Source organism: Arachis ipaensis, chromosome B5, assembly GCF_059453495.1.
Source record: "Arachis ipaensis isolate K30076 ecotype BB chromosome B5, ASM5945349v1, whole genome shotgun sequence".
Classification (NCBI taxonomy): domain Eukaryota; kingdom Viridiplantae; phylum Streptophyta; class Magnoliopsida; order Fabales; family Fabaceae; genus Arachis; species Arachis ipaensis.
Window position 1 is genome coordinate 80348625 of NC_142440.1, and position 19968 is coordinate 80368592.

At 35.4% G+C, this 19968-nt stretch overlaps 1 protein-coding gene and 1 non-coding gene across 2 annotated transcripts; both read right to left on the reverse strand.

Annotated features, from left to right (window-relative positions):
- Window positions 1-3847: 3847 nt before the first annotated feature.
- On the reverse strand, window positions 3848-5362 carry LOC107643700 (uroporphyrinogen decarboxylase 1, chloroplastic-like). The gene is made up of 3 exons (XM_088488918.1): window positions 4979-5362; window positions 4610-4894; window positions 3848-4087 (listed from the first exon to the last, which is right to left on the reverse strand). Exons 1-3 carry the CDS (start codon window positions 5279-5281, stop codon window positions 3848-3850), a joined length of 828 nt encoding a protein of 275 aa, XP_088345044.1. The 5' UTR covers window positions 5282-5362.
- An 8190-nt stretch (window positions 5363-13552) lies between these two features.
- On the reverse strand, window positions 13553-13660 carry LOC148564744 (small nucleolar RNA R71). The gene has a single exon (XR_015885365.1). It is a non-coding gene; the product is annotated as a small nucleolar RNA R71 (small nucleolar RNA).
- Window positions 13661-19968: the final 6308 nt, after the last annotated feature.

Consider the following 19968-nt stretch of genomic DNA (forward strand, 5'->3'; position numbering starts at 1 on the left):
AGAGAAGATCCCGAGGGGCTGATTCTTTTCCCATTTATATCTAATCCTAATTAATATAAATTATATTTCCTAAAACTAAATAATATCTTTTCCTATTTTAAAATAAAATAAAATTTAATCAAAATAAATTCCATTCTGCGTGCAGCGTTGTATGAGTGAATGGGGACCACTTTCGTACTAAAGGTTGTGGCGCCGAACTTGGGTAAGCTCAAGTTCGGCGTGGAGATGGCAGCATGTGGCTTTCTTTATAGATTTCATATTGACGCCAAACTTGAGCTCCCTCAAGTTTGGCCTGGAGTGGACCGCACTGCCTTCCTTGGAGTGCTTTTGAGTTGGCGCCAAACTTGAGCTTCCTCAAGTTTCACATGAAGTGGTCCGTACAAAATGGAAGAAATGGGTATACTATTATATATTGTTATAAAGCTCTGAAAGTTAGCTTTTCAATGCCGCTAGGATCACGTCAATTGGACTCTATAGCTCAAGTTCTTCTTGTTTGAGTGTAACGAGGTCGGAGTTGAAAGCATCATTCGCTTTCTTCCTTTTCTGCTACAAAACGCCATCAAATCAATCCAAATGCTACCTGAAATAAACAGAATTGCACACAACTCAAAGTAGCATCCATAATGGCTTAAAGATATTTAAATCTTGATTAAACTCAACAATTTGAATGCAAATTCACTAGGAAAAGATAAAGATGCTCACGCATCAAACTGCCAACTTGATTATACATCTCTCAGACGACTATTCCACGACTTCGTTAGGGACTTCTCGAGACACCAGTTCAGCCAATTTACGGGAAGATTAGGGTCTCTGTGGTAAAGGCTAGAACTCAAAGATGCAGCATTCTCTAATCCGGAATATTCGACCATGTCTGTGGCATTTTAAGTACGATCATTAAGGAGAATGGACCGTAGGAACTTAACCATCAATCAGACTGGATGTGCACTAACCCTGGTGTTCAGATCTAGAGGAGTATTGACGACCTCTCAAGAAAGGCGTTGATCACATACAGCCTACCATAGAAGAAATCATTCACAAGCAAAGAAGACAGTAAGACCAGAGTTAATTAAGAAAGACAAAGCAACTCCAATCCTTTACCATCTTCTTATTACTAATTCCTTTCAAATTCACAAAGTATTTTATACACTTTTTATTCCTTTTCATGCCTTTAACCAAATTCAAACTAACAACCTCTTGATTTTGCCTGACTAAGACCTGCAAGATAACCATAGCTTGCTTCAAACCACAATCCTCGTGGGATCGACGCTAACTTGCTCAGGTACTTGGACAACCGAGTGCACTTGCTGGTACAGTTGTACGAAGTATGGGGATTCGTGCACCAATTTTTTTGCACCGTTGCTGGGGATTGTTCGAGTTTGGACAACTGACGGATTATATTGTTCCCTAGATCAGGTATTGTCTTTAATTTTTGCAAGAGTATTTTATTTTCTTTTTCTTCTCCCTATTTTCGAAAAAAAATCAAAAACCTTTTTCAAAAATTTCTATTTTCTTTGTTTAATATTTGTTCTTGGTATAAGTTTTTTTGTTTGTGTTCTTGTTGAGTTTTTCGATTTTTTTTTCTTTTTCTAATTTTTTTTCAAAATTAGCGTCTTTTGTTTGAGTCTTGTGTCAAATCTTTAAGTTTGGTGTCTTCTTGTGTTTTTCTTTTAAATTTTTTGAAAATTTTGTGTTTAATTTTCAAAATTTTAAGTTTGGTGTCCTTTGCATGTTCTTGTGTTCTTTGAATTTCTTTGAATTTTGTTCTTTGTGTTCTTCTTAATCTTCAAGGTGTTCTTATGTTTTCCTTTTGTTTTGATCTTAAAATTTTTAAGTTTGGTATCCCTCTGTGTTTTTCTTTAAATTTTCGGACACTAGGTCCATTTAGATCTAAAAATTTTAAGTTTGGTGTCATTTTGTTGTTTTTCTCTTTCCTCATTAAATTCAAAAAAAGTATCTTTTCTATCTTATCTTTTAATTAATTTTCGAAAATTAACAATAAAAATTCAAATTTAATTTCAAAAATCATATCTTATCTTATCTTTTCAAAATTCAAAATTCAAAATCATATCTTTTTCAAAAATCTTATCTTATCTTATTTCAAAATTCAAAATTCAAAATTCAAAATTCAAAATTCAATCTTCAATTTTTAAAATTTAAAATTCAAAATTTTAAAATAAAGTATTTTTTAACTTTATCTTATCTTGTTTCAAATTCAAAATTCAAAATTTCAAATTTCAAAATTTAAATTTTAAAATTTAAATCTCAAAATATTTCAAAATTTAAAATTTAAAATTTAATTCTCAAATTTAAAATTTAAATTTCAAATCTTTTTAATTTTAAAACTTATCTTTTCTTAACTTCTTTATCTTATCTTTCTTATTAGTTACTTATCTTCTCTCTCTTCTTTTTCAAAACTTTCTAACTAATTATTCTCTCTTCTAATTTTTGAAAATTCTATTATTCTTCTCTCTCTCTTTTATTTTCGAAATTCATTAACTAATTTCCAATTCCTTTTAATTAATTAAACTTAATTTTTGAAACAAATAAATAAATAAACTAAAAAAATACTTTAATTCTTGTTTATCTTTTCTACTTCTATTTCTTCTTCTACTCCTTCTATCTTCATTCCTTCTCTTCTTCTACCTTTCTTCATCATGAACCCAAATGGGATTGAAGAGTTCAGAAGAACTCTGGGTTCCTATACAAACCCTACTGCTGACTTCTATGGAAGAAGTATTATCATGAACCCAAATGGGATTGGGCTCATCTTATGCTAGTTTCACAAGCATTTTCCTCTTGTTTCATTAAGTTTTTATGCACTTTCTTACACAATAAGTAAGTAATTGGATTGAAATTTCATGCATTTCGTAAGTCAATTAAACATGGTTGTTTATGTGATTTTTCATAAGGTCTTATGCTACTTTTACTAGATGTTATGAATGATGCAAATACCTCATGATTACAGCAAACTTTGAGGTAATTGTTTGATTGATTGTAGGTGGAAATAAGGCAAGAAAGAAGTAAGAAAGAAGAGGAGGAAATAGAGCAAAAAAGTATTGAAGAAGAGAGCACTACAACAAATAAGGGTTTTCGCAATGGTCAAAAACCGTTGCCGTAGATTGAAAAACCGTTCCCAAAACTTTAGGCAACGCTTTGGCAATGGTTTTTGACCTGTGGTATATGCGGCCGTTGCCAATGCTCAAAGGCAACGGTTTTTTACCTAAGGCAACGATAACAAAAAAACCGTTGCCAAAGTTACTGGTATAGACAACGGTTTTGACAACAATTTTTAAAGAACGGTTTAAAACCGTTACTAGATAGACAACGGTTTAAAACTGTTCTCTTTCATGAGGTAACGGTTTAAAACCATAACTAGATAGGCAACGGTTTTAAACTGTTGTAGTTTTATTATTCACTAAGCCAACGGTTTTAAAGCGTTGCCACTAGTGTCGTTTTTTGGCAACAGTTTTAATACCATTGCCATTTTATAGTTGTCTTTGACAACGGTTTTAACATCATTGCCTTTTGTTACTTTTGACAATGGTTTTTTGTAATATAATTCTTTATTTACAAGAATTTTCTCAAATGAAATTAGTTCCAACTTTTTTTTTTAATTTAGCGTTAATAAATAACCTAAAATATTTGAATGAAATTACGAAAGAAAACTAATTGAACATTTATCATCAAATTTGACTTACAAAAATTGTTGCAAGATCCACAATCACATTATATATCATTGTAAAATAACAATACTAATCTAGGTCATAACTACTTTTACTTATATCATCATCATTTTTCAAAATACTATAATACTATAACCTAAGGGTGGCAATTTTTTTATTTTTCTTCAACAAAGTTGGTGTGGTAACTCAGCTTGAGTGGACTCTCTTGGCTTCAATGGCAACTGCTCCACATAAAGAACTAGAAAGAATCTTAAATCTGATCTTCGATCTGCCATATCCACAGTCCAGTCCAGCCCAATAACATCAACTCCAGTATCTTTCATACGCTCAAGAAGGCCACCATTTCCATTTATATAAAGAACAATCGGTGTCTCAGGGCATCTTTTCTTGACCAAATCTACAATCTGGATGTTTAGAAATCAGTACATGGCAAAAGAGGAAAAAATATGGAACAATAGCATCTTGCGCCCAACGTTCAATTCGCAAATATTTTATGTTTTATAAATTATGATGATGCACTAACAGCAACATAGTTTTAATTAAATAAAAAAGTTTGAAGGTGTAGCCTCTGATTTGGACTTTCTCTCCGAAATTCAGAAGACCAAGATCAACATCCAGTGAGCTTATTTACCACTCGATGCTTACAAATTACAAGCTCTTAGCTCATCCTATTATTTACCAACCAAATGACAATCATGAGAGCTTGGAACAAAACAATAATTTACATAAAACAAAACCTGTAATCATTGCAAACCTTTGAAAGAGACACATGGTTTGTCTAGTTCAAAGATTCAACTAAACAAATAAGCAAAAGTTGAAATACATACACTTAAGCTTGCTATGACATGGACCCCAAATAGAACAGTTTGAAAAATTAGAACACAATTTCAATAACATGAAAAAAATTGGAACTATTTTTATATTACCTCTTTGATATAAGGCTTTGACCAGCGTTCCCACATATCAGGTGGTAGTTGTCCACCCCATGAATCAAATATTTGTATGCAGTGAGCCCCAGACTCCACTTGGAAAACAACATAATCTGCTATTGCTTGCGACAAATGAGAGAGCAGAGTCCGCAATAAATGTGGTGCTGTATGGCACATACTCTTAATGGTTGTATAGGTGGGTGTTGTACCCCCTTCCACTATATATGTTGCTATTGTCCAAGGTTCTCCCACGAAACCTAAAACGGAAGCATCACCACCAACCTAAGTAAAAAGCAATAAGTAAGGAAAACGGCTCCTTTGAAGGATAGCCATGATATATAGAAGTGGTAATGCAACTAGGTTTACCTCCTTGCGTAGTATCTTGAGTGAATCTCCAACAAAACTGAGATTTTCCAGGTCAATTGGATGCAGAGCCTTTAGTCCCTCCTCAGAACGTATTGGGGACTGAATAACAGGACCCCTTACGTCTTCAATGTTGAATTCGACCCCAAATGCAGGAAGAGGCGTAAGGATGTCAGAGAAAATGATCACTCCATTAGGCCTAATGGCATTCCAAGGCTGCAAAGAAATTTCCACTATGAGATCAGTTGTCTCCGATCTCTCTCGAAAGGATGGATATTTCTCTGCAAGCTTTCTGTAAACAGCCATGTACCTTCCCGCCTAGCGCATCATCCATGCTGATGGCCGACTAACAGGTTCTCCTCTGGCAGCCTTCACCAGCAGAGGATCTGAAGACAAAATCACCACAAAAATCATGAATTTCTCTTGCTTAAATGAAAAAGACACAAAAATACCTGAGTTACCCTCTCCTAGAACCCTATAACAATTTGCACCACTATCTAAAGCAACAAATTTGTTAAAACTGAATGCTATTAGGAACCAGCAATGTCACCTTTATTATCACACAAATAAAGTAGCTACATTACCACTTCAAAAAATAAATGAACTGAAAGAAAAATAAAAAAGAAAAAGAAGCTAAATTGAACAAAATGAAGAGCATAATGAGAAGAAGGAAAAACTGTGGTACCGGAAGAAGAGGCAGAGCAAGTGATGGAGAAGTGCGGTTTTCGGTTGAAAGGGAGTGAAAGTGTAGCGTTTAAGGAATTAGAATGTGGAAACAAAGTAAAAGAAAAGAACAAATTGAGGTTGCAACTTGTACCTGAAAGGAGCTTTTGAAGAGTAGCACAAGCTTCCTCCACGGTGGCCTTTCAAGGATACAAACTTATTTAAATTTGGATGTTTCAATTACAAACACAACATGGAAACCAATTATTGTCCTATGCAAGAATTTAGCCATATACTCGACCATTAAAAAAACTTCTCATCATCAGATTGCACAAGCAGCGGTAGATTCAAAGGAAAAAATGCACAAATTATTGTCCTATGCAATGAATATGAAAGTAAAAGAACTAAACCACAATGTCAAGCTATTAATAATAATGAATAACTGACCTTTGCCAATGATCAAACCAAGCTGCTTCAAGGTAAGTGTATGTCCAGTTTGGTGAAATTGAGTATAAGGGCAATTGGAATCAAAACAAAATTAGAGCAGCATTACCAGAGAACCAGTTACATACTAAATCAATCTTAAAATCAAAATAAAATCACAACAGCATTTCCAAATAACCAGTTACCAAATCAACATCAGAACAGCATTATACCAAATCAACATTAAAATCAATATTAGGCGACAGCAAAGTAACTAGCAGGGTAAAGCTCACTAGGACAGTGGCGAGTTGTAGCAGAAACAGAGTGGCGATCCAGACACCAACGGCGGCACACAGCTCAACGGCGATGGCGAACCCAGCCCCACCAATGACGGCTTGGCAGCAACAGAGGCAACCTCCTCCTCCCTCATCGTGTTTCTCTCTCTGCGCGAACCCTTTCTCTCTCTTCGAGCTCCTCAGTGGCGGCAGTGATGGGAGGTGCGACGTCGACGACGAGCTCGACGGTCAGGACCTTCAGCGGCGGTGATGGAGTCTTCGACGATGGTGGCTACTTCTCCTCTCTCGCGCGCACTCTTCTCCGTCTCCACACCCTCCGGTTCACGCGACGATGGCGGCTGCTCCACGGAACGGCGGCGACAGGCGGGCAGGGCATAACAACGGCGCGCTCTTCTCCCTCTCCTTCCCTTCTTCATCCCTGATTCCCCCTTCTCTTTTTTTCCTTTTCTTTCTTTCCCCCTTTCCTTCTGTTTCATCTTCTGTTTCGTTTTTCTGTATGTGTTTAGGGATTCACGGTAACAAATTTAGGAATTTTTTTAAATTAGGGTTTTATTTGATAATTTTAGAATTATGGTAAAATATATGAATAATATAATTATTTTATAAAATATTTGAGATAAAATAATAATTTATAATTTAAATTTAATATTGTAAAAATTATTTTTAAAATGTATAAAATTTTATTCATCAATATATCAATGAATTAAAATAATTATTTTTAATTTAATTTATAAAATAAATATATTAATCACATTTTATAAAATATAATTTTAAACTTAAAATATTAATTATTTAAATTAAATAATATAACTTTTCATCATTTTTCATCGTCAGAACTTTAATTTTAAATTATATGAAATAACCAATTAATAAAAATTACACAAGAATATTAATTAACTAAACTCCAAGTATTAATAAAACTAATTTAATTATTCTTAATAGATTAGTTTATAAAATAAGGAGTTCAAATTAATAATAAGTCATAACTTTTTCATAATAAAAGTTACTTAAATTAAATTGTATAATTCTTTTTTATTTTTCAATTACTAAAATTATATAAAAAATATTCCATTATAATAAAATTACTTAAGAATATTAATTTATTCAAAATAAATTTATCTTTGAATCTCTTTAATTATTTTCTAATAGAATAATTTCTAAATTTATAAAGTTTAAACTTAATAAGATAAAATCTCAATTTATTCATATTTAGATTTTCAAAAATGCAAGATGTTACATTATATATTTATAACAAAAATATATAATATTTATTAAAATTTATTTTAATTTTATATTTTCTAAAAATAATATGTGTTATATACTGATAGCAATAGTTTTTGAGTATTTTATAAATTTAGTATTTATAGAAAAAATTGTTTAAATTTTTCTGATTATCTATAATTATTTTTATATATATCTTTTAATTTGTATAATTATTTAAATAATATTAAAAAATTATTATTTGATAAACAATTGTTGTAATAGTTATAAAACCGTTCTTTAAAATAGTCAAAGAGAAGGATTTTATTTTGTTGCTATAATGTAATGAAAAATTGAACTTCATCAGCAACACTATAAAAACTGTTGTCTGAAAGCATCTAATAGAACGGTTTTAAAGTGTAGCATTTTGGCAACGGTTTTTATGCGTTTCTTTTGTACAATTATTTAAACAACAATAAAAAAGCGTTGCTTAAAAACAAATCATAGTTACGGTTATAAAACCGTTCTTTAAAATAGTCTAAGAGAACGGTTTTAATTTGTGGCTATTAAATAATGAAAAATTGAATTCAACAATAACACTACAAAAAACCGTTGTCTAAAACTATCTTAGAGAACGGTTTTAAGGCATTGCAAAATTTAGCGTTGCTAAAGCCCATATTTGTTGTATGGAGGGAGATGCAACGTTGGTGGTAACGTTGATCCACCAACATTGTAGGCAACATTTTTGGAAGAAAAAAATGGTGCCAACATTGAGGGCAATGTTGGTGATCCAACGTTGCCTCAAACGTGGATTTGGAAAATTTTTCAAAACTAATAGTGCTGGCGTTGGAGGGAACGTTGGAGGTCCAACGTTACCTCCAACATCTTCGATGGTTTTCAAAAGCTGGAGCCAGAAAAATTTTGGGTGACGCGTACGCGTGGATATGCAAAACACACATACGCATGAGCTACGCACACGCATAGAATGACACAATTCACCATCCATGCGTACGCGTGGATTACGCGTGAGCGTGAATGAACGAACGTTGGAGGTCCAACGCTACCTCAAACGTTACCTCCAACGTATGCGACAAGCAGCCCAAAATTGGATTTGAAAAATTGCAATCGACGCGCACGCATACGTGTGCATGCATAATTTGGCTAGACACACCCACGCGTGAGCGACGCATACGCGCAAAACTCTGTTTTGATGCATACGCGTAGAGGACGCGCACGCATGGGTGGAAAAATGTTGGTGCACCAACGTTGAGTCAAACGTTGGCGCCAATGCTATTCTTTTGGAAATCCTTTCTCAAAACCAACTGATAAACCACTATTTTATGGTTTATCTTGTGTTTAATTGAATGATTTCATCAAGTCTTCACCCACTTATTCATATATTTTGCATGATTTTACATTTTCCTTCATGATTTTGTGCTATGATTGAAAACATGTTACTTTGGTCTTAAATTTCCTATGTTTAATCCTCTCTTATTACCATTCGATGCCTTGATGTGTGTGTTAAGTGTTTTCAGAGATTATAGGGCAGGAATGACTTAGAGGATGGAAAGGAAGCATGCAAAAGTGGAAGGAATACATGAAACTGAAGGAACTGCTAAAGTTGTCCAGCCTGACCTCCTGGTACTAAATCGATCATAACTTGAGCTACAAACGTCCAAATGACGCTATGCCAGTTGCGTTGGAAAGCTAACATCCGGGGCTTCGCAACAATATATAATTTTCAATACCTTCCTGAAGATAGGAGAAATGCACGCTTGAATCACGCGGACGCATGACCTGGAAAAAATGCAATCCGCGCGAACACGTGGATGACGCTCCCGCGTGACTTTGCGGCGACCTGTACGTACCAAAAATCGCTGGGGGCAATTTCTGGGCTGTTTTTGACCCAGTTTTCGGCCCAGAAATCACATATTAGAGGCTATAAAGTGGGAGAATCCATTCATTCATAACAACAATTTATACAACATTCAAAAATTAACAATTTTAGGTTTTAGATGTAGTTTTAGAGAGAGAGGTTCTCTCCTCTCTCTTAGGTTTTAGAATTAGGATTTCTTTTATTTTTATGGTTATTTCTTCAATCTAGGTTCAACATTCCTTTAAATTTATTTTCTCTTCTACTTTTATTCTATTACTTTAGTTGATTACTTGATGTTGCCAATTTGGCTTATGAATTCTTATGTTTAATTTGATTCAATATAATTTGAGGTATTTCAGATTTATGATTGTTTTATTCCATTTATGATGCTTTCAATATAATTTAGATTTTTTTCCTTTTGGCTTTGGTTAAGTAATTGGTGACACTTGAGTTATCAAACTCAGCAGTTGATTGAGAATTGGAAACTGCTGATTGATTTAGATCCCTCTAAAGCTAGTCTTTCCATAGGAGTTGACTAGGACTTGAGGAATCAAGTTAATTAGTCCACTTGACTTTCCTTTATTTAGTAAGGGTTAACTAAGTGGGAGCAATAACAATTCTCATCATACCTGACAAGGATAACTAGGATGGGATTTCCAGTTTTCATACCTTGCCAAGAGTTTTCTTTCTAATTATTAATTTATTTTTCTTGCCATTTAAATTACTTGTTCCTTATTTCAAAAACCCATAAATATACCTGATGAGCAGATAATTTATACGCTTTTTGGCATTGTTTTTAGTATGTTTTTAGTATATTTTAGTTAGTTTTTATCATGTTTTTATTAGTTTTTAAATAAAAATCACTCTTCTGGACTTTACTATGAGTTTGTGTGTTTTTCTGTAATTTCAGGTATTTTCTGGCTGAAATTGAGGGACCTGAGCAAAAATCTGATTCAGAGGCTGAAAAAGGACTGCAGATGCTGTTGGATTCTGACCTCCCTGCACTCAAAGTGTATTTTCTGGAGCTACAAAAGCCCAATTGGCACACTCTCAATTGCATTGGAAAGTAGACATCCTGGGCTTTCCATCAATATATAATAGTCCATACTTTGCCCGAGCTTTGATGGCCCAAACAGGCGTTCCGAGTCAGCTCAAGAATTCTGGCGTTTAACTCCAAAATTGGCACAAAAGCTGGAGTTAAACGCCCAAACTAGTACAAAAGCTTCAATGCTTAACTCCAAGAAAAGTCTCTACATATGGAAGCTTCAATGCTTAGCCCAAGCACACACCAAGTGGGCCCGGAAGAAGATTTCTGCATTAATTACTGATTTCTATAAACCCTAGGCTACTAGTTTTCTATAAATAGGACCTTTTGCCATTGTATTTTCACACCATCTATCTTTTACTCATACTTTGATAGACCTTTTCACGTTTGGGGGCTGGCCTCTCGGCCATGCCTAGACCTTGTTCTTTTGTATTTTCAATGGTGGAGTTTTTACACACTATAGATTAAGGTGTGGAGCTCTGCTGTTCTTCATGAATTAATACAAGTATTATTGTTTTTCTATTCAACTCAAGTCTATTTCTTCTCCAAGATATTCATTCGTTCTTCAACTTGATGAATGTGATGATCCGTGACACTCATCATCATTCTCACCTATGAACATGTGCCTGACAACCACCTCTGTTCTACTAGCAATGGCTTGAATGCGTATCTCTTGGGTTTCTAATCTAAGATTGGAACCTTCGTGGTATAGGCTAGAATTATTGGCGGCCATTTCTGAGATCCAGAAAGTCTAAACCTTGTCTGTGGTATTCCGAGTAGGATCTGGGAAGGAACGAATGAACGAACAATAATTTTGCATTTGTTTCCGGGAACAACACCAAGTTTTTGGCGCCGTTGTCGGGGAAGGAACGAATGAACGAACAACAATTTCGCATTTGTTTCCTGCAACAACAGTGCCAAGTTTAGTCCGGCAACAACACCAAGTATATGGCGCCGTTGCCGGGGATTATTCGAGTTTGGACAACTGACGGTTCATCTTGTTGCTTAGATTAGGTACTTTTCAGAATTTTTTAGAATGAATTCTAGAGTTTCAAGGTGATGTTCTTATCATCACAAAAGCTGATTGATTCTCATCAATTTAGCTACTGAATGTAATGTCCTGCTGAAGCTTGGCCAAACATGTCTAATCTTTTTAGACTGAAGCTTTAGACTAACATTGCATGATTCCTGGAATTCTTATTGAAAGTTTTGAATCCCTTTATTTTCTTTTCCATATAAGTTTCAAAAATCACAAAAAAATTTATAAAACCATAAAAACCAAAAATATTTTATGTTTCTTGTTTGAGTCTAGTATCAATTTTTAAGTTTGGTGTCAATTGCATGTCTTTATCAATTCTAATTTTCAAAATTTTATGCATTATGTTCTACATTGATCTTCAAGTTGTTCTTGATGATTTCATTGCTCTGATCTTCAAATTCTCTTGTTTTGTATGTTTTGTTGTTTCTTACATGCATTTTTACATCGTTATAGTCCTTAGTATACAAACTTTTAAGTTTGGTGTCCTGCATGCATTGTTTAATTGATCTTAGTTGCATTTTTATTGATTCCCATCATTGAAAAATTCAAAAAAATTCTCAAAACTATGTCTTTTCAAGTCAATAATACAGAGAATTGAAGATTCAGAACATTCAGCAGAGGAATCAAACAGAAAAAGCTGGGCGTTCAAAACGCCCAGTGAAGAAGGAAAACTGGCGTTTAAACACCAGCCAGGGCACCTGGCTGGGCGTTTAACGACCAAAAAGGTAGAGTTTTGGGCGTTAAACGCCAGAATGGGCACCATTCTGGGCGTTTAACGCCAGGATGACACTAGAGGGAAGATTTTGTTTTTAATTCACATTTTTTTTCAAGTTTTCATAATTTTTCAAACTCAAATCTTTTTCAAATCATATCTTTTCAATCATATCTCTTTCAAAATCATTTTCTTTCCATTTTATATTTATTTTCACTATTTTCAAAAATCCTTGCTTCAATTCAAGATTTACTTCAAAAATTTTCAAGTTGTTACTTGCCTATTAGGAAAGGATCAAACTTTAAATTTTGAAATCATATCTTTTAATTTCTTGATAGTCAAGTAATCAACTTTAATTTTAAAAATTTTCTTTTTCTAAATTGATTTTCAATCATATCTTTTCAAACATATCTTTTCAATCACATCTTTTTCAAAATTAATTTTTTTTCAATCATATCTTTTTCTAATTTCAAAATCTTTTTCAAAAATCACTTTTATTTATTTCCCAATCTTAGTTTTCGAAAATCTCAATCAAAATTTCAAATTTCTTTTTAATTATTTCAAAATTTTTGTAAATTATTTTCAAAAATTCTTCCCCTCTTTTCACATCCTTCTATTTAAGGGACTAACACTCCTCCTCAAGATGCAATTCGAACCCTAATTCTTTAGTATGTTCGAATTCTCTCATCTCTATCCTCTCCTTCTATTCTTCTTTTCTTCTGACACTTCAAGGAATCTCTATACTGTGACATAGAGGATTCCATACTTTCTTGTTCTCTTCTCTTTCATATGAGCAGGAACAAAGATAAAGGCATACTTGTTCAAGCTGATCCTGAACCTGAAAGGACCTTGAAGAGAAAGCTAAGAGAAGCTAAAGAACAATTATCTTTAGAGGGCCTAACAGAGCTTTTCAAGGAAGAAAAAACCATGGCAGCCGAAAACAACAACAATGCGAGGAAGGTGCTTGGTGACTTTACTGCACCTACTCCTGATTTCTATGGGAGAAGCATCTCAATCCCTACCATTGGAGCAAGCAACTTTGAGCTTAAGCCTCAATTGGTTTCTCTAATGCAACAGAATTGCAAGTTTCGTGGACTTCCATTGGAAGATCCTCATCAGTTCTTAGCTGAATTCCTGCAAATCTGTGACACTGTCAAGACCAATGGGGTTGACCTTGAAGTCTACAGACTTATGCTCTTTCCTTTTGCTGTAAGAGACAGAGCTAGAACATGGTTGGATTCACAACCTAAGGAAAACCTGAACTCTTGGGAAAAGCTAGTCAATGCCTTCTTGGCAAAGTTCTTTCCACCTCAAAAATTGAGTAAGCTTAGAGTGGAAGTCCAAACCTTTAGACAGAAGGATGGTGAGTCCCTCTATGAAGCTTGGGAGAGATACAAGTAATTGATCAGAAGGTGCCCTTCTGACATGCTTTCAGAATGGAGCATCATAGGAATCTTCTATGATGGTCTGTCTGAACTATCCAAGATGTCATTGGATAGCTCTGATCCTAGTCCTCTCCCTTAGGAAGGTCTAGCGTTAGTAAATACAAAACTAGCCAACAACGTTCAATTTAATCGACACTTAAGCCTTCCAACTCAAGTGTTTCCTCTTAATCAACCCCCATGTCAAGTAGAAAAACTACTCCATTGACATGGATATAATACTCGTAAAAATATAAGAAGACATAATAAATTAATTAAAATAAAATAGAAAATTAAAATTAATTCAAAAGTGAAAGTAACTCTATATATTAATAAATCCTAAATGCAACATAATTATCTGAATAGGATTAACGAATAACTGAAAAGAGTAACGGAATAAGGAAACAAACTAAAGTAGTAACTTGGTGCACGAAATTGTGATTATCAATGGCGCCAACAACTTGGTACGCACAATTGTAATATCAACTCTTTTTCACAATTCCGCACAACTAACCAGCAAGTGCACTGGGTCGTCCAAGTAATAAACCTTACGTGAGTAAGGGTCGATCCCACGGAGATTGTCGGCTTGAAGCAAGCTATGGTCATCTTGTAAATCACAGTCAAGCGGATTCAAATGGTTATGGAGAATTGATAATTAAAAGATGAATAAAATATAAAATAAGATAGAGATACTTATGTAATTCAATGGTGAGAATTTCAGATAAGCGTATGAAGATGCTTTGTTCCTCCTGAACTTCTGCTTTCCTATTGTCTTCATCCAATCATTCATACTCCTTTCCATGGCAAGCTGTATGTTGGGTTTCACCGTTGTTAATGGCTACCTCCCGTCCTCTCAGTGAAAATGGTCCAAATGCGCTGTGACTGCACGGCTAATCATCTGTCGGTTCTTGATCATGTTAGAATAGGATCCATTGATCCTTTTGCGTCTGTCACTACGCCCAACACTCGCGAGTTTGAAGCTCGTCACAGTTATCCCTTCCCAGATCCTACTCGGAATACCACAGACAAGGTTTAGACTTTCCGGATCTCAAGAATGGCCACCAATAATTCTAGCCTATACCAAGAAGGTTTTAATCTTAGATTAGAAATCCAAGAGATACACATTCAAGCTTGTTTGCATGTAGAACGGAAGTGGTTGTCAGGCACACGTTCATAGGTGAGAATAGTGATGAGTGTCACATAATCATCACATCCATCATGTTCTTGTGTGCGAATGAATATCTTAGAGAAGAAATAGGCTTGAGTTGAATAAAAAAACAATAGTACTTTCCATTAATTCATGAAGAACAGCAGAGCTCCACACCTTAATCTATGGTGTGTAAAAACTCCACCGTTGAAAATACATAAATGATGAAGGTCCGGGCATAGCCGAATGGCCAGCCCCCCCCCCCCCAAAACGTGATCAAGAGATCAAAAGATGAATTAAAGATGAAAAAAGATTATTAAAAGATGAACTCAAGATGAAAATACAATAGCAAAAGGTCCTATTTATGAACTTGTAGCCTAGGGTTTACAGAAATGAGTAAATGATGCAGAAATCCATTTCCGGACCCACTTGGTGTGTGCTTGGGCTGAGCATTGAAGCTTTCACATGTAGAGACTTTTCTTGGAGTTAAACGCCAGCTTGGGTGCTAGTTTGGGCGGTTAACTCCAGCTTTTATGCCAGTTCTGGCGTTTTGACGCCAGAATTTTTATGCTGACTTGGAACGCCGGTTTGGGCCATCAAATCTCGGGAAAAGTATGAACTATTATATATTGCGAAAAAGCCCAGGATGTCTACTTTCTAACTCAATTGAGAGCAGGGCGATTGGGCTTCTGTAGCTCCAGAAAATCCACTTCGAGTGCAGGGAGGTCAGAATCCAACAGCATCTGCAGTCCTTTTTCAGCCTCTGAATCAGATTTTTGCTTAGGTCCCTCAATTTCAGCCAGAAAATACCTGAAATCACAGAAAAACACACAAACTCATAGTAAAGTCCAGAAATGTGATTTTTATTTAAAAACTAATAAAAATATAATAAAAACTAACTAAAACATACTAAAAACAATGCCAAAAAGCGTATAAATTATCCGCTCATCACAACACCAAATTTAAATTGTTGCTTGTCCCCAAGCAACTAAAAATCAAATAGGATAAAAAGAAGAGAATATACAATGAATTCTAAAAACATCTATGAAGATCAGTCTTAATTAGATGAGCGGGGCTATTAGCTTTTTGCTTCTGAACAGTTTTGGCATCTCAATTTATCCTTTGAAGTTTAGAATGATTGGCATCTATAGGAACTCAGAATTTAGATAGTGTTATTGATTCTCCTAGTTCAGTATGTTGATTCTTGAAGACAGTTACTTTATAAGTCTTGGCTGTGACCCTAAGCATTTTGTTTTTCAGTATTACCACCGGATACATAAATGCCACAGACACATAACTGGGTGAACCTTTTCAGATTGTGACTCAGCTTTGCTAAAGTCCCCAATTAGAGGTGTCCAGAGCTCTTAAACACACTCTTATTGTTTTGCACCATGACTTTAACCGCTCAGTTTCAAGCTTTTCACTTGACACCTTCACGCCACAAGCACATGGTTAGGGACAGCTTGGTTTAGCCGCTTAGGCCAGGATTTTATTCCTGTGGACCCTCCTATCCACTGATGCTCAAAGCCTTGGATCCTTTTTATTTTACCCTTGCCTTTTGGTTTAAAGGGCTATTGGCTTTTTCTGCTTGCTTTTTTTTTCTCTTTTTTCTTTTTTTTCTTTATTTTTTGCCTCTTTTTTTTCGCATATATTTTTTTCTGCAAGCTTTTCACTGCTTTTTCTTGCTTCAAGAATCAATTTTATGATTTTTCAGATTATCAATAGCATTTCTCCTTTTTTCATCATTCTTTCAAGAGCCAACAATTTTAACATTCATGAACAACAAATTAAAAAATATGCACTGTTCAAGCATTCATTCAGAAAAAACAAAAAGCATTACCACCACTTCAAAATAATTAATCTATTTTAAAATTCAAAATTCATGTACTTCATTTTCTTTTTGCAAATAAACACTCTTTTTATTTAAGAAAGGTGATGGATTCATAGGACATTCATAGCTTTAAGGCATAGACACTTAGACACTAGTGATCATGTAATAAGACACAAACATAAATAAAACGTAAAGCATAATTTTTGAAAAACAGAAAAATAAGAACAAGAAAATTAAAGAACGGGTCCACCTTAGTGATAGCGGCTTGTTCTTCCTCTTGAAGATCTTATGGAGTCCTTGAGCTCCTCAATGTCTCTTCCTTGCCTTTGTTGCTCCTCCCTCATGACTCTTTGGTCTTCTCTAATTTCTTGGAGGAGCATGGAATGCTCTTGGTGCTCCACCCTTAGTTGTCCCATGTTGGAACTTAATTCTCCTAGGGATGTGTTGATTTACTCCCAATAGTTTTGTGGAGGAAAATGCATCCCTTGAGGAATCTCATGGATTTCATGATGAGGAATTTCCTCATGCTCTTGTCCATGAGTGGGCTCTCTTGTTTGCTCCATCCTTTTCTTAGTGATGGGCTTGTCCTCATCAATGAGTATGTCTTCCTCTATGTCAATTCCAGCTGAATTGCAGAGGTGACAAATGAGATGAGGGAAGGCTAACCTTGCGAAAGTAGAGGACTTGTCCGCCACCTTGTAGAGTTCTAGGGATATAACCTCATGAACTTCTACTTCCTTTCCAATCATGATGCTATGGATCATGATAGCCCGGTCTATAGTAACTTTAGACCGGTTGCTAGTAGGAATGATTGAGCGGTGGATGAACTCCAACCATCCCCTAGCCACGGGCTTGAGGTCATGCCTTCTTAGTTGAACCGGCTTCCCTCTTGAATCTCTCTTCCATTGAGCGCCCTCTTCACATATCTCTATGAGAACTTGGTCCAACCTTTGATCAAAGTTCTTCTAGTGTAGGGGCGTGCATCTCCTTCCATCATGGGCAAGTTGAATGCTAACCTTACATTTTCTGGACTAAAATCTAAGCATTTCCCCCGGACCATTGTAAGCCAATTCTTTGGGTCTGGGTTCACACTTTGATCATGGTTCTTGGTGATCCATGCATTGGCATAAAACTCTTGAACCATTAAGATTCCGACTTGTTGAATGGGGTTGGTGAGAACTTTCCAACCTCTTCTTCGAATCTCATGTCAGATCTCCGGATATTCACCCTTTTTGAGTTTGAAAGGGACCTCGGGGATCACCTTCTTCTTGGCCACAACTTCATAGAAGTGGTCTTGATGGATCTTTGAGATGAATCTTTCCATCTCCCATGACTCAGAGGCGGAAGCTTTTGCCTTTCCTTTCCTCTTTCTAGAGGTTTCTCTGGCCTTAGGTGCCATAAATGGTTATGGAAAAATAAAAAGCAACGCTTTTACCACACCAAACTTAGAAGGTTTGCTCGTCCTCGAGAAAAAGAAGAAAGAAAAGAGTAAAAGAAGAAAATAGAGGAGATGGATGGGGGTTTTGTGGTCCGGGCCCACTTGGTGTGTTCTTGGGCTAAGCATTGAAGCTTTCACATGTAGAGACTTTTCTTGGAGTTAAACGCCAGCTTGGGTGCCAGTTTTGACGTTTTGACGCTAGAATTTTTATGCTGCCTTGGAACGCCAGTTTGGGCCATCAAATCTTGGGCAAAGTATGGAGTATTATATATTTCTGGAAAGCCCAGGATGTCTATTTTCCAACGCAATTAGGAGCGCGCCGATTGGGCTTCTGTATCTCCAAAAAATCCACTTCGCGTGCAGGGAGGTCAGAATCCAACAGCATCTGCAGTCCTTTTTCAGCCTCTGAATCAGATTTTTGCTCAGGTCCCTCAATTTCAGCCAGAAAAATACACAAACTCATAGTAAAGTCTAGAAATGTGATTTTTATTTAAAAACTAATAAAAATATAATAAAAACTAACTAAAACATACTAAAAACTACCTAAAAACAATGCCAAAAAATGTATAAATTATCTGCTCATCATAACTTCAACGGAGGTGATGACTCTTCAACATCCAAAATCCAAAGCAAAAGCATAAACTATGAATGTAAGGCAAATCTAGATTTAGATCTAAAACTAAAAGTAATCCTAATATCAATGTATCAGAATGTGTGTTTATTGCCTCCTGAGTCTCTACATGTTCCCTGGTTTTATTTTGTGTTTCGGGGCCGAAAACTGGGTTAAAATGTGGCCCAAAATCGTCCCCAGTGTATTCTGTTATTTCTGCAGATCGCGCAGGTCACGCATACGCGTCGTCCATGCGTTCGCGTCATTTAGCGATTTTCCTTGTCATGCGTACGCGTCGTCTACGCCTTCGCGTCATTCGTGCAAACTCCAATCCACGCGTACGTGTCAGGCACGCGTTCGCATCGCTGCGATTTCTTCATTTCGTACGCTCGTGTGAGCTATGCGCTCGCGTCAGTGTTCTCTGGTCATCTCCTTAGTTTCTTGTATTCCTTCCATTTTTGCAAGCTTCCTTACCATTCTCTGAGCCATTCCTGCCCTATGAAGCCTGAAACACTTAACACACGGATCAAGGCATCAAATGGTATAAAGAAGAGTTAAAATGTACTAATTAAAAGTTTCTAGGAAGCAAGTTTTCAACCATAAATAATACTAGGAAGGAATTATAAAATCATGCAATTCATATGAATAAGTAGGTAATGACTTGATAAAAACCACTCAATTAAACACAATATAAATCATAAAATAGTGGTTTATCAACCTCCCCACACTTAAACATTAGCATGTCTCATGCTTAGCTTAAGGAGATAAAATGAATGAGTAGAGAAATGTAAGACTCATGCAATGCAATGCAACCTATATATATGAATGCAACTATATGATTCTTGTCTACTTGGTTAAAAGTAAATAAGCTCTTCAAGAAAAACATAAATTGGATTTCACTAATTCAAATTATATAGTAAAAACAGGTAAAATTATAAGAAGACAACTCATGAAAGTAGGGAACATAGAATTAAGCATTGAACCCTCACTGATGGTGTATATGCACTCTAGTCTCTCAAGTGTATAAGGTAATCACTCTATTCTTCTCTAATCATGCTTTCTAAATTTTGTTCTTCACCTAACCAATCAACAATATTTAATGTACCAATGCAAACATCATGAGGTCTTTTCAAGGTTGTAATGGGGCTAATGTAAGGGTAAGGGTATGCATATGGCTAAGTGAGCTATAAATTGAATCCTTGACTAACCTAAGATCTTACCTAACATACATACTCTTATATGCTTTAAATTCATGCCTAGCTACCCGTAATTCCCCACTTTCACATTCCATA

What these genes read in the sequence shown, in the direction of transcription:
- LOC107643700 (XM_088488918.1), bottom strand. Translation starts at nt 5,281, where the DNA reads ATGGCTGTTTACAGAAAGCTTGCAGAGAAATATCCATCCTTTCGAGAG. An exon ending in TCAAGATACTACGCAAGGAG is followed by an intron (nt 4,895 to 4,978) that starts GTAAACCTAGTT and finishes CTTTTTACTTAG; the next exon opens with GTTGGTGGTGATGCTTCCGT. An exon ending in CAAAGCCTTATATCAAAGAG is followed by an intron (nt 4,088 to 4,609) that starts GTAATATAAAAA and finishes CTAAACATCCAG; the next exon opens with ATTGTAGATTTGGTCAAGAA.